The 14,307-nt window shown below is 47.4% G+C and overlaps 1 protein-coding gene across 2 annotated transcripts in view; it reads right to left on the bottom strand.

Moving 5' to 3' along the window:
- Nucleotides 1-14,307, bottom strand: part of LOC146202793 (sushi, von Willebrand factor type A, EGF and pentraxin domain-containing protein 1-like) — a 136,376-nt gene that overhangs the window by 46,089 nt on the left and 75,980 nt on the right. For both annotated transcript variants that reach the window (XM_084588340.1, XM_084588339.1), the window contains exon 5: nt 1,205-1,408. In XM_084588340.1, the coding sequence (XP_084444466.1) occupies nt 1,205-1,408 (204 nt within the window). The remainder of the gene's footprint in view (nt 1-1,204; nt 1,409-14,307) is intronic.

Below are 14,307 nucleotides of genomic sequence, written 5' to 3'. Positions count from 1 at the left end.
GCCATTTTTAACGTTAGCATCCAGTGTCAACAACAACGCCAGATGGGCTTTCGCGTAATGAGCCTAGTAATGCTTCCGCATTAGTAATAGAGAATAGCTTGAAGCCTACTCTGCCTAAACATCGTCAGTATTAAGAAATAAAAATGGCTATACATTTGAGGAATCAAGCAAAGGGCAGTTTCTCTTCTCAGACACGCTTTATATTCGACTCTGGTGCCCATGTCATCTTTCAGTCACGTGTCTGACACGCACAAGCTAAGACCTAGGACTAGCATAACAAATATATCTGCAGTCCGCTTTGATGCAACACCAAGAAGAAAGACGAAAAGGACAGGCACATACAAACACAATGCTGCCATCAGTTATTTATTGATCACATTCGCATGCAGCACATGCAGCAGTGGCCAAGGAAAGCCAATCAAATGGTGCCACGACATAAGAAAGAATTATAACGTGTGCGTCACTACCGCTATTACTCATTCAACAGTCCGACTACCCCCCCCCCCCCCCCGCCCTTCTATAATTCACTTTACAACCTACAATTTTATCAATTCGCGGCACTTATAGTTATGGTGCGCTCACATGGCCATGATGCCTATCTCCAACAAATCAGCTGGAAGCCATCAAATTATTCTCTGCATACAACCATGCTAATAGAGCCAGTGGGAGGTTGTGCGGTAAGATTGCAATTTCTTTCCCCCATGGCTTTCACCACCACACCTTTCGCCGACGTTTGCGATAGACCTGTTGATCACACTCCACCGGATTGGCATTAAGCGCCGCTAATCTAAGATAGCGTATTCGCAGCAATATTCGTACAAGTATCGTTTTAATCCCAACGAGACGAAAAGACAGCGTTCCAAGGAGGAAAAATTCAAAAACTGCGATTAATGACCGGCACGGAGGGGGTCTCCCGCCATCACATCGTAGCGGGTACGAGCGGAAAGATGCAGAATCCAGGCAGTTCCCCTAAGTATATTATATAGCGGTCTTGTCGTAATCGAATGGATGAAAGGAATTAAGAAGAAAAAAATATATATGACATTATAACATGTCAAATACACGAACTCTGCTTAGAAATTAAGGTCACACTTTTTATATGGTAACGTCGATTATGTAATGGGGAATTCAAAAAGCGTCATACTACACATGCTTACAGAGGTAGTCTCCTAAAGGCTACACCGCTATTACATGCTCTACTTACGTTTGCAGGTCGGGGGCTCGAAGAGCCAAACTCCGTTTTCTTGGCAGATGCTTATGTCGGAGCCGACCAGGACAGTGTTCGGAGGGCAGATGTAACGCACCGTTGTGCCATTGCGTTGGCGCCCGACGACAGGCGTCTCGCCCACCACCACGATGCCTCCTGTCTCGGTGAATTGCACAAGCATCTCTTCCGGGCACCAAATCTCTGCGGACCGAATGTAGACCAGATCATTTTAATATTATAATGTCTAAACTGAATGTGAGGGTATGCACCTGCTGCTGGTAATCTTCGACTATGCTATGAAGCTTTGAATTATATCGTACTCATGTTAAAACGGTGCACATAAAAACCAAGACAAAGAAGAGAACTACAAGGATAGGAACGCACTAACAACTGATGCGTCGTCAAAGAAACGCTTCTCACTCGGTGAGAGGTGTACATGAATCATTAGCAACTAGCCCTACTTTCTATTTTGCTGACCTCTATGCCGTAATCTCCTCTTGGTGTTCTATAAACAGGAACGAGGTCTTTGAGAGGCAACCTTTCAAGGACCATAGTGTGGCACGTTATTTCAGCATTCTGTGCCTTTTTAATGCGGTGTATCATGGCATGCATATGAAAGCCGCTGGATAACAGTTTAAGTTTGCACCGCACTTCTTAAAGCGTTTGTAACCGCAAATTGTCTGCATTTAAAAAGATGTAAATATATATAAGGTCACCCACGGCCAACTATCAACTTCACCCTTGGGCAAATCCGTCCAAAAGCGAAAGAACGCAGGCGCTGTACTGTGCAAGCTGGAACCTGGAGATGTGGCCCTTTATTAAAAACAACAACAACAAAAACACAAACAAAAAACAGCATGGACCGCAATCTCGCAAGTGTGATGAAAAGGATGAAAAAGTGGAAGATACGAACCAGCTACAGACATTTTTGGTATGCAGTTCCTCAGTTAAAATATCCAATGCCATCGTGAGTTTCTTTTCTTCCCCTGTCGCGAGAGAGCAGTTGTAAACAACCCTAATCCGGGACCGAATCTCTCAGCGTCGCTTCAAGCCTGCGAGGGAATCATTTACTGCTTAAGCAACAAACGCGAAAGCGTTTCGCGCACACCGATGCCACCGGCCAGTGGCGTCGCAGAGCGACGAAGCGCAACATGCCTGATGGGGGGAAGAGAAGTGACATTCGGTCGAATCGAGTGCTTTCGGAGGGATTACACAGCTGTTTCATCTAAGGCTTTCTGCAATCCTGCTGCGGTTTTGTGGTTTAGCTCCGGTTAAACCTAGTGTGTCGCGAAAGGTTGTACGCCCGTTTACACATAGCAAAGCTCTTTGTAGAAGAATCTAGCCAGCTTGGCCTAGTAGCTCAGAACGTTGACCTTTTCTTAGTAGCCTCTATTACTGATAATGTATTGTTTTTATTTTTTTTTTATTTTAGAAATCAGCTAAATTAAAGAACACAAAAACCAAGTAAAATTATATTGCAATGGCAGACCAAATTCACATGTTTTCGTCTTGGCAAACTCTAACAGCAGAAGTTGCCCTTTAATGCCTGGAAAAACTGCGCGCACCCCTTTGTTAAATAAATAAACTAAGGTATATATTTTTCATGTACGGACTACGATGACCCCAACCCATTCTTCAGTTTTTCCTTTGTCAGCTGAGCCTCATAGATTCGACTCTTTTGGACCAAGTTTTATTTATTGTTTCACCAGAACTGATTTACGATCGAATTCGTAGAATATGAAGAGATCGAGGAAAGATACGCGCCCAAACAGCGGCAATAATTACGGGATAATTAGTGTCATCACCAAGAAAACATGGAAGGTTATTTGCTGCCTCTAAAGTGTTCCAGGTAGGGGGGGGGGGGGGGTGGCTTCCAATTTATTTCAAAAATTCTTTATTGCTAGCAAAACGTCAGGTACAGACAGGAAACTACAAGAGTAGTGGTTGTCGCCGTTTTCTGTCCGTGGCTGCGTCTACTGGACTGCGACTAATCCAAAATTTAAAAATGAAAATTGTAGGGGGTAGGATTAAATACCCCTCAGCGATGCTTGGAGCATGAGGGAAGCTAGAGAGGTGGGCTCCGGATCAATTTAGACGAACGTGACGAAGAATAAATTCGTGATCACGTACATTCATTCTAGTTTATTTTTTTTCGCTGCGGAAATGGCATTACAAAAAGCAGGCGGTCACGTTAGTACTTTTGACAGAAGCCTGCTATTCACGTTTACCAGTTTGTGATGTCGAATTTTCATAGTGCCCGTTTATTGCACACAATGAACGTTCGAACTGTTTCCTGGTGAATTCACTGTGAACCATTATCTTGAAGCGTGAAGCAGAAATTTATATCCAGAGCTTAAATAAGCACCGCCGAAATTAAGTTTCTGGAGCTCTTAGCGCCGGGTCAAATCCGAGTTTCAAATCGAAAGTAGCTAAATCCAGAGTCTACATGCTGATATTGGCATGATTATATGCACAATATTTCTGTACATGAGGTTGCAAAGTAACTTCCATATAAAGCAGAGCATATATAACAACTTGAATCGATCTGTACGGGTTATGGGAACCAGAAACTTTCGCGCTGTCTTTTCTTTGCTAGTTTGTGGCTGGGGTCATAGCCCATTTCGGGAAAAAGTCCAGGCTATAGTGCCTGCAGCGCTGTTACAGTAGAATATCGAGCACCACAAGTGGGCGCAGACAGCGTGCACATCTTACTAGGGGAGCAAGATTGAAAGTATGGTTCTGTGCTTCAGAATAACGTTTATAAAACTACCTCCTTCAAAGACCCTCTATCAGAAAAAAGGTTATCGTGATTCTGCGTGGATAAATATGGCGCAGTGACCTTCGCAGTGCTGACGCTTGTCACTCCATCGGCCGTCGGCGTCGCAGATATACTTCTAAAGAAAGAGGGGGAAGAGGGGGAGGGGGCCGTTGGACGTGAGGAAGCACTTTACTACCACTTTGTGACTCTTTTTTCCCTAAAAGGAGCCATGCAAGGAGTCAGTCACTGTAACCCCCGTCGCTGCGGGCGTCTGACCCCCCTTGGGCCCGAGCGGAGTCACGGCCAAAAATGTCATGAAGGACTTGCTCACGTGTAGTGTGCGCTAAGAGTATAAAAATAAGAGCACGGTACCTTCCCGCGTGGTAAAAAGAAGCGGGCGAGGGTGTTGAAGAATGCGGGGAGCTCGCAGCGTATCCACGTAACGCTGAGTCAAAGGAGGATGAATCGCATTGCTAGCTGCCCTTTCTGTCTCGCGAGAGGCACGACAGCGTTTCGTCGGCAGAGTGTTACATTACTCATTGGAATATCTCGGCGGACTGTCTCTCGCACTGGAGCCGTCGTTGCCGTCGTCTACGCACTGCGAGCGATGGTTTCGGCCGGGTCGGCTGTCTTCGTCGCGCGCTTATATTGCGCCAGCTTCCCAGGCTGGGTTATCCTGCGTCTGTCTGAGCCTTTTGTTTGCCACTCTACGCTTGTGTGGCTAGCCCACGGTTTATGGCGGTTCGTTACGGAAGCTTTCTTACACTCGCCTGTATTTCTGCGGCCCTGGATATCGATGGACTCTACCAGCAGAACTTTCTACATGGTCTGAACTCGTCCTTTGCGAGGACGTAACCCTGCAAGAATCGCAAGTATGTAGCCCTGCGGACTTGTGTGCGCGCTCTGTGAACCTCCCTGTGAACCTTGCACGCGGAGTTAATTCCGAACCCTAGGCCACCTTGTGGACACCCTCTCTGTTATCGGCTATCTTGGGAACTTTCAATCGCACGCTAGTTGCGTGCCCACTCATTAGTTTAATTGTGAAGAGCTGCATGGCGTGAAGCAAACTTCCGCGCAGGGAATTTGCTTAGTGTCTTACGATGAGTCAAAAAATGTGATCAAACTTTATGCCACCCAGAAGGCCAAGCCTTCTAAGCCCAAGCCTTCTAATCGGCGAATCCGCTCACTTGTCTTTGGAAGACCGCCTGCTGATTCAGGTGAGTGTTCGGTTTGCATGTAACGACACATCTTGGTTTATTACAGCGTGAGCACATGCGGAAGGTACATATAGACTTGAGCATAGGCGTGGAAAAAGCGTTGGACAGGTGCTCTGCGGTACAAAGGAAAAATTTCATGTAGTGATGCATGTTCGTTTGTTAAAATGTGAGCACATGCGGGAGGCACATACAGCCACGAGCATGCTTAACAGTAGCGTTGGAAATATGCTCTGCGGCTGCGCAAGAAAGAAAAAATTTGAATTTGCGCAGCTAGATAATTGCTTATGCAGTAGCGGGACTTCACATAGAGGCGGCAAGTAGGAGATTCAGTAACCACAGAGTCCGTAACACTACTGCTGTTAGTCAGTTTTTGATTTTCGCTTGTTCCGAAAATTACCGCAGCCGTCTCTGACTGCAACGCTGCTGATAACTGTAGGGTAGTCGTGCCTGACTGACACATGCTAATGGAACAGTGTGGTCATGCGTGTTCCTATATGCATGCTTTTGAGCGTCATACTTGCGCCACGCTTAATATAGTCAAGTTAAGGTGATCTGAGGGTACGTTTTTCTGTAGCTATAAAAAAATTCGGCTACTACAGAAATTTATGTTGCCACCAGGCGCACGGTCAGACACCGCCCAAACTTTTATTGTGAGAACAAGGAATTTTCTGTAGCTTTTTTGTGGGATCTGTGTAACGAATATAAAGGGGAACGTTGAGAGAAAAGGAATGTCCCTGGCTGCACAGAAGTTGATGCACAAAGAAAAGTGTAAAAGGGACGCAACCAGTATAATGAGCATAAAAGCCCAATCTAGGGGGGTAACCTTAATGTGCAAACTTTTGAATGATTCAACAGCTTCTGTTCTTCCATCATTCCATATCCTATCTGATTTTCAACCTACCTCAGTCAATAATGTTTTCAGTGCATGCGACTTGTTCCACGTAACATCGGGTTCCATGAAGACACTAGCATCCTATAGCTATTGTTGCATCATTGAAGTCTGTTCTGAGATGCATGAAAATTATTTTCATTCTGAACAGCTGTACTCTTCGCCTCAATATGTAGATATTTTATTGAAGTACTGCTTAAAAGGGTAATGCCATGGTCGTCCAATATATTGCAGTTTTGTAGCCTGGCAAATATTGGACCTTATTATTCTATTTTAGAAATTTGAGAGCCCTAGACGCATGCTTTATTTCAAATGCTGTGGTTGAAGTTTAAACAACGAAGCTCCTCCCACCGACAGCGACCGCCATGTTGAGAAGTCTGGTGACGTCACAGAGTGACTCCACGTCGTCTGCTGCTATGCCGGTGCCGATAAGTGTGTTCGCGCTTGCTCAAAGACCAGCATGACTCCCAATGAGTGTACTCAGCATGTTTCTGAAAGCAGAACAGAGACTGTAATGAAGCGCGGTTTAGTTATTGCCCACACATCCACTTTCTGTGCGACCGCCGCCATCGTCCGTAGCAGCACTGCCCGCCGTAAACACAGCCGCGCCGGACGTGCCCTTCGAGCCTTCCGCAAGCCGTCCACGCCAGCGATACGGCAGATCCCTTTGTTTTTCTCGTAATAATTTTCAGCCCCAGAAAAGAGAATTTAAAAAAAATAAAGGCTTTTTGAGAAATGTTGAGCTATACGATAGTAGGTTTGTTTACAGCCTTTCGCCGCAATGCGGTGCCCGTGTTCTTGTACGCTAGCTCCGCTGTTAAGGCGTCGCCGAAAATAATAACTTCCTTCACTACAAAACAATGGGATTGAGAGGAAGTTTCATGATTGAGTGGCCCTTTTGCTACAAGGCCTCGCTGATCACTTACAAAGTGCCGTCCGATGTGGCTTCAATTTGCTAAGCAATCTAGGCCAGCGACGATTAGGGAGAATCAGACGGCCAGATCGCCGTCGTCAGAAGCAGACGGCCAGAGCGCCGTCGTCCGTCGCGCTCGCGAGTGGCGCCATTGCTGTAAGCTTGCGGGATCCTGTGCTGTAAGCCTCGTGAGATTTTCGACTACTTTCTTAATGCAGCTTGGGCCAGACTTGGGCCTCACAACAAACAGCGATAAACGATGCTGCTAAGACGGGACGAGGACGGGTGCCTTGAAGCGCGTCGCACCTACGCTGTTGCGCGGTCGGGTGGTACTCGAAGATTGAACAAAAGCGCGGTCCGGAGGCACTCTATGCGCATTTTATGAGTTGCTTTTGAGACGTGTTTCAGTGTACATCGTGTACGTTGTTCGAGCAGGCCAGCTCACGCGGCTTTCTTACTTGGGCGCTGACGTGCTTCTAAATCCCACCCACAGACGCCGCGCTATTGCCTGTACTTCGTCTCACAAGATATCTGCAACACTGCGAAAGGCAGAGGCACCCCGGCCCAATCAGGATCACGCGCACTACAATAAGCAATTGTGTTCCTACGCGCTTCTCACCTCCAAACTGGCGGGGGTGACAGTATAAGAACAATTCTCTATTATAGTGCGCAGGGGCGAGAGGTACCTAAGAACACAATTGCAAGGGCTCCTCTATCTTTCGCAGTGCTGCAGATACCTTGTGTGACGAAGTATAGGTTAAAAGTGGCATGAGTGCTGTTTGGTCCGCCACATTCGCTTCGCCTAACTGCAGTTGACGCTGCTCGTGCGCAGAACATGCAGCAGACGACTTGGCGTCAGTTGATGTCACCGGCTACGCCGGTGGCCAGATCAGCAGGCTATTCAACAAGAAACAAAAATACTAGTTTTAAACATAACAGCTCCGATAGAGCTAAAACTTTGAGGTTTTGTTGCTTGGCACATCGGGAATAAAAATCAATAAGCAATATATTGTTAAGGTTTATTTACAAAGTGGTTCTGCCCCTTAGCCTGATGTGCTAACCAAGATATAGTGAGCTTCCTCTTCTTCCACTTCTATTCCGGAGAGCCTCTTTTTGCACTTCCTTGTTCTCTTCTGTTCGCAAGCCAAACATTTCCCCCTTCGCAGACGAAGCCCCTCTGTCAGTCAGAGTCCCGAGCGAGAGTGGCAGCGCTTCATTCTTACGACATGAACTACCTGTGTTTTCCGAGAGGGGTGACCTTGGGAACATTGGCGAGACACAACGTAGTTCAACTCATCAATGCGTTTGAGCACAATAAATGGGCCTGTGTAGTGCGACAACAGCTTCTGGGACAAACCACGCTTGCGGAGAGGTGTCCAGAGCCACACTAAGTCTTCGGGAAGGTAGGAGACATCCTGATGCCGACGATCGTAGCGCTGCTTAGAGCGGTCCTGCGAGGCCAGAGTGCGTAATCGGGCGACCCGACGAGCCTCTTCAGCGCGGCAGAGGGTGCTCGAAACAGACGGCTCGGTGTCGATAGAGAACGGCAAAATGGTGTCAAGAGAACGTCGAGCCGGACGGGCGTAGAGGAGGGAAAATTGACTATAGGAAGTTGTCTCATGCTTCGAGGTGTTATAGGAGTAAGTAATGAAAGGAAGCACGTCATCCCAGTTCTTGTGCCGCGAGTCAACATACATCGCAAGCATGTTCGTTAGTGCCCGGTTTGTACGTTCGACGAGGCCATTTGTCTGGGGATGGTACGGCGTAGAGTGACGCAACTGGCAAGTACAATAGCGCAGACGCTGCTCCACAACATCTGCCGTAAACTGGCGGCCTCGGTCACTGATAATTACACGAGGGGGCCCATGACGGAGGACGACAGCGTGAAGAAGAAAGAACGAGACGTCAGCGGCGGTGGCGGAAGGGATGGCGGCAGTTTCACAGTAAAGCATGAGATGATCAACGCACACGATGACCCAGCGATTGCCTTTGGACGAGCGGGGAAACGGGCCTATGAGGTCAACACCCACTTGCTCATATAGTGTGGTCGGTGGTGTCACCGGATGTAAGTGGCCCGGCGGAGAAGTCGTAGGGAGCTTGAACCGCTTGCACTGCACGCAGGAGTTCACGTAACGCTGAGTCGTTCGACGCATATTTGGCCAGTAGAAACGTCCCTTAATGCGCGTAAGAGTCCTGGCAAACCCCAAGTGCCCAGCTGTAACGTCATCGTGCATATAGTGTAGAACAGAGGAGTAGAGGCTAGCCGGAACGACTAGCAGAAAACGTGCACCGCCAGACGAGTAGTTTTTTCGATACAGCAAACCATCGCGAATGCAGAAAGGGTTCGCAGATGCCGGATCACGAGCTTTTTCAAAAAGTGATACTAAGTCTTGATCTTTTCGTTGTTCTCGCTGGAAAGTGGCAAGATCCGGAAATTGTACGGAAACGGCGGCAAGATAGTCGTCAAAGTTGTCATCGCAGAGGGTAGTTGCGAGAGGCAGCCGAGAGAGGCAGTCAGCGTCAGCGTGTTGGCGGCCACTTTTGTACAACACTGTAAAGTTGAACTCCTGAAGGCGTAATGCCCAGCGGGCCAACCGACCGCAGGGGTCGCATAGATTCGCCAGCCAGCAAAGCGAATGATGATCGGTGATGACTGTAAAGGAACGTCCATAAAGGTACGAGCGAAACCGCTGTACGCCAAAAACGACGGCAAGGCACTCTTGCTCCGTCACGGTATAGTTGCGTTCAGACTTGGTAAGGGTGCGACTTGCGTAAGCGACAACGTGTTGGTTTCCGTCATGCCGTTGTATGAGCACAGCACCCACGCCGATGCCACTTAATTTCGTCAGTGTGGAGTTCAGTGGGAGCTGTCGGGCTGAAATGACGCAGTATGGGCCGCGAGGTAAGAAGAAACTTGAGCTGGCGAAACGCAGAATCACATTCAGGAGTCCATTTGAAAGGAATATCTTTCTGCAAGAGGCATGTGAGGGGGTAGGCTACGTCAGCAAACTTAGGGATGAAGCGTCGAAAGTAAAAGCAAAGTCCCAGGAAACTCCTGAGTTCTTTCACAGACTTGGGCTCTTTGACGCAGCTGACAGCTTCAATCTTCTGTGGGTCAGGCCTAACACCGTCTTTGTCAACCAAATGCCCAAGCACAACGATCTGGCGTTCACCGAAGCGGCACTTCTTAGAGTTCAGCACGAGACCCGCTTTCTCCATGCAGTTAAGGACCACAGCTAAACGGCTGTTATGCTCGGCGAAGGTCCTCCTGAAAATCACTACGTCATCTAGGTAACACATGCAAATTTGCCATTTCAGTCCACGCAAAAGAGTGTCCATAAATCTTTCAAAGGTAGCTGGAGCGTTGCATAGGCCGAAAGGCATCACCATATAACCATAATTCATATAATTCATATAACCAATCGGGAGTCACGAATGCCGTCTTCTCCTTGTCTTTCGGATGCATCGGTATCTGCTAGTATCCGGACCGTAAATCAACAGATGAAAAGTAGGAAGCTGAATGGAGGCAGTCAATGGCATCATCAACACGCGGGAGCGGGTAAACATCCTTCTTGGTGACAGTATTGAGGCGGCGATAGTCGACACAAAATCGCCAGGTGCCATCTTTCTTTTTCACGAGAATCACAGGGGCGGTCCATGGGCTAGATGATTCCTAAATCATTCCTCTTTGCGTCATATCACGGACCTGTTCGTCAATTATCTTACGTTCTGAAGGTGAAACACGGTATGGTGTCTGTCTAATCGGGTGTGCAGATCCAGTGTCGATCATGTGATGGGTACGGGAAGGCGGAATCGGTGGTGGCTGATCTCGAGCAAAGTCGAACACGTCCGCATGTTTCATAAGAACCTCCATCAATATTCGGCGGTCGTTGGTAGGTAGTGATTCATTTATCATAGACTGAAACTGGACATCAGCATGATCGGGACGTCTAGTTGAACCAGCAACGCCGTCACTGAACGCGGCGATGTGCATAGAAAGGCGTTCTTCAAAGTCGGCGAGTTTCAAACCACGCGGCAATACGGCAGGTTCATTGGTATGGTTGACAGTCCAGCATTGGTTCCTGTGTGGCACCGGTGCTATGTCACATCTTTTTATCTCATATTGACCAAGCTTTGCAGCAAGTTTTACCCATTGACAAGGTTTTTAAAGTTTTTAGGTATGTAGATGATTTTATGATTGTTTTAACTAAAGCAGGTCTTTACAACCTTAAGGAAACAGTGGACAGTGTTTTATCTGCCTTTAAAGAGCATGGAAAAGGTATGTAATTCACACACGAACTACCTGACCATGACAATTCATTACAGTTTTTAGATTTGAAGCTTGAGTTCTGTGGTGATCGGGTATGTTGGACATATTCTCCGCGTGCAAAGAAGCAGCTGTTACCCTTTGACTCCTGCCATTCAAAACTGGTGAAACGCGGGATTGCTTCGCTTTGCCTAGAATCGGCACTCAAAAAGTCATGCCTTCACAAAATGCGGGACAGTTTTAATCACCAATTGGCTAGGCTTTTCGCAACCGGGTTCCCCCGTTCGCTCGTGACCGCGGTGGTTGAATGCCTCCTAAACAAGACAAAGAAGGGTACTGGTAGAGCTAGGCCGGAGGTCCCTCGAGAAGAGGTAAGACCAGTGGTGGTGCCATACGTGCATCGTGTGGCCTATCATTTGAAAAAAGTTGCCAGCCGCCATGGTGTGCGGCTCGCCTTTTCTGCACCGAGAAAGCTAGGTGGTCTTTGCTCCCGTACCGATAAAGAAAACACCAAGGAACGAGGCTGCAGAACGAAGCACAGCAGACCGTTCATGAAATGTGCTGAAGGGGTTGTCTATGAAATCCCCCTGTGTTGCGGCACCCCTACATAGGTCAGATAGGCAGGTGCCTGAATGAGCGGACGAGGGAACAAGAGAAACGTACAACAGAACAAGGAAGGCACCCATATAACTAAGCACATTAATGAATGCCCGTCCCGCAATTGTGAGCCATGCTTCACTGATGTGCGCATTCTGGGCAAAGGCAAAGATAAGAATGCCAGGGAGTTGATAGAAGCGTTTTATATCAAAAAGACAGGCGACATGTGCTTAAGCGACACATCAATTGTATTATATAACTGTGAAAAGATGTTCCTGAAGCGCGCCTTATCAGGCCGTTCCAGATCTTTAGGTGACACCTACGCATGTGACTACAAAACTATTTAAGTACGTTTTCTTGCATGCAATAAAATAAGTTGGGAGTTGGCGCTTCGTCCCGTCACTTACCTTTCTGTTTGTCTGTTTTTTGCGCCTTTAACTATTTTAATTATGAACCAAAACCAACTAGCCCAGCAGCAAGTGCTTTTAGACTATGTCATCTTTTCAGAGCCTAGTCTTCAGAAGGATGCTAAAGCTCACGTTGCATGGCGCAGACACACATAAAACTCTGATACAGCTCACGAAGGTAGCCCAGTGTGAGTGGACAGTATGACCACTCCTTCAAGGGATTTCCTAGACTTCTCAAAGGGTTAGCAGGGCGCCCCAAATATGAATCACCTGACATTTTCACGGAAGTCGTCTGAAGCTCAACAAACGCAGTTTGACTCAGAAATGAGCCATTTCGCTGTAACGGCGAGCGTTCTGCTGAACCCCTGAAACGTTGCCAGCTGACCACTCTGAAGGAAACAACGCGGCGACTTTCTAAAGTGTCAATGTGATTCCCAAGGGAGAGTCCTTTCACTCTAACAATGGGAATCATGCTGAACCCCTGAAGAATTGCCATCTGACCACCCCGACGAAGGCAACGCGGCAGTTTTCTACGGAGTCGCACTGATGCCTTTCCTGGCAGTGGAGGGTCGTTATGGTTTTTGCTTGGAGGAGGTCAATGCATCCCCCCGAAAGGCATCACATGGGACAAATTACCTTCCTGAAAGGCGTCCCCTGTTACCCTCTTTTTTCTTAAAGTGTACGGTTATTGTCGCCGACAAGCTTTAAACCGGGGTTGCATGAGTAATCGGCCTTCGAGCCAAACACAGTTCCTGGAACTGTCGCGACGCCGTTAGCGATGCCTTCCAGGAGCCCACACTTCACGACTGCGACAGAGAACGTAGCATGGATGAGAACTAAGGCACCAAGCTTGCAGCGATTTCATATTCAGCATGCAAAAAATAATGTATACAAAACGATATGATGTTCACACCGGCGTACAGATGCAGCTACGTATAATGCGGCTTATACATTGTCAAAAATGTACACACACGTTTTTCTCATGCATTTCACATGTTGCTCAGGGAAAAATACAGCAAAAATCGTTTCAGGTCCAACGTTCACTTCTTGAAATCATGCGAATAAATGACTACAGCATTTCCTAAGAAAGGGTAGCTCCCTTTTTCCAAGATGCCATTATGCTCCGCGGTTAACCGGAAACTCAACACCAGCCCTCTCTTGTAGTAAAGGTTACAGCTGACCAACATGTCCTCTCTCGCATGTCCTCTCAAATCTAGGATGCTTCCTACGTTAGGCTTGTGTTGAGGGGCCCCTAAAATATGCCACAGGTCGACGTTCTGCTGACGATACCGAAAGCCTGAGGGAACATCTTGCTAAGTTTGGTTTAGACCGTAGGTTTTACCGTCCCGAAGCTAATAATATAAGTGTTGGTTACAGAATGCGTTAGTTTGCAATCTTCCCAGTGGGGTGTCAACATTTTTGTTCTCCTGCACCGAGCAGTAAACCCACCTAAATGACCGGCGGTTGAAGAGGTCGTTATAAATAATCACTGGTTCTTGCATCAGCTCTGTCTCTGGCTAGAAATCTTGGTATGTGAGACCACCAGCGGCGGCATATGCGCCATTATTCTCTGTCAAGAGGGTATGTTTCGGCGCCATTGACAATATGCCCGATCCTTTTTTTTTTCTTGAGAATCAAGCAATATAGGTGATAGAACTTGCGAAAAGCTGTGTCCTCTAAAATGTTTCGAAACAAACCTCAGATATAACTTAACAATTTTATACCCGCCGCTATCCAGCGGCTCACTATGTCACTGAGGGGACCACAAAAAGCAATTCACTAAAATTGGCTTGGTCTATAGTGTTTAAAGTCCCAAAGCGACTCAGGCTATGAGAGAACGCCGTAGTGGAGGGTTCCGGAAATTTCAACTTCCTGGGGTTCTTTAACGCGCACTGACATCACACAGCACAAGGACGCCTTGTTTTTGCCTGCATAGAAAACTGCCGGGATTCGATCCCACATCCTTGGACACATATGTAGCCGAGCGCCGCAACCACTGCACCACCACGGCGGGTCTATCTATCTACTAAAATTAGAAACCGCATACGATCA

The sequence above is a fragment of the Amblyomma maculatum genome, chromosome 1 (genome assembly GCF_055883805.1).
Source record: "Amblyomma maculatum isolate TAMU_Amacu chromosome 1, ASM5588380v1, whole genome shotgun sequence".
In the NCBI taxonomy this organism is placed as follows: domain Eukaryota; kingdom Metazoa; phylum Arthropoda; class Arachnida; order Ixodida; family Ixodidae; genus Amblyomma; species Amblyomma maculatum.
This window is presented reverse-complemented; position numbering and strand designations above follow the sequence as displayed.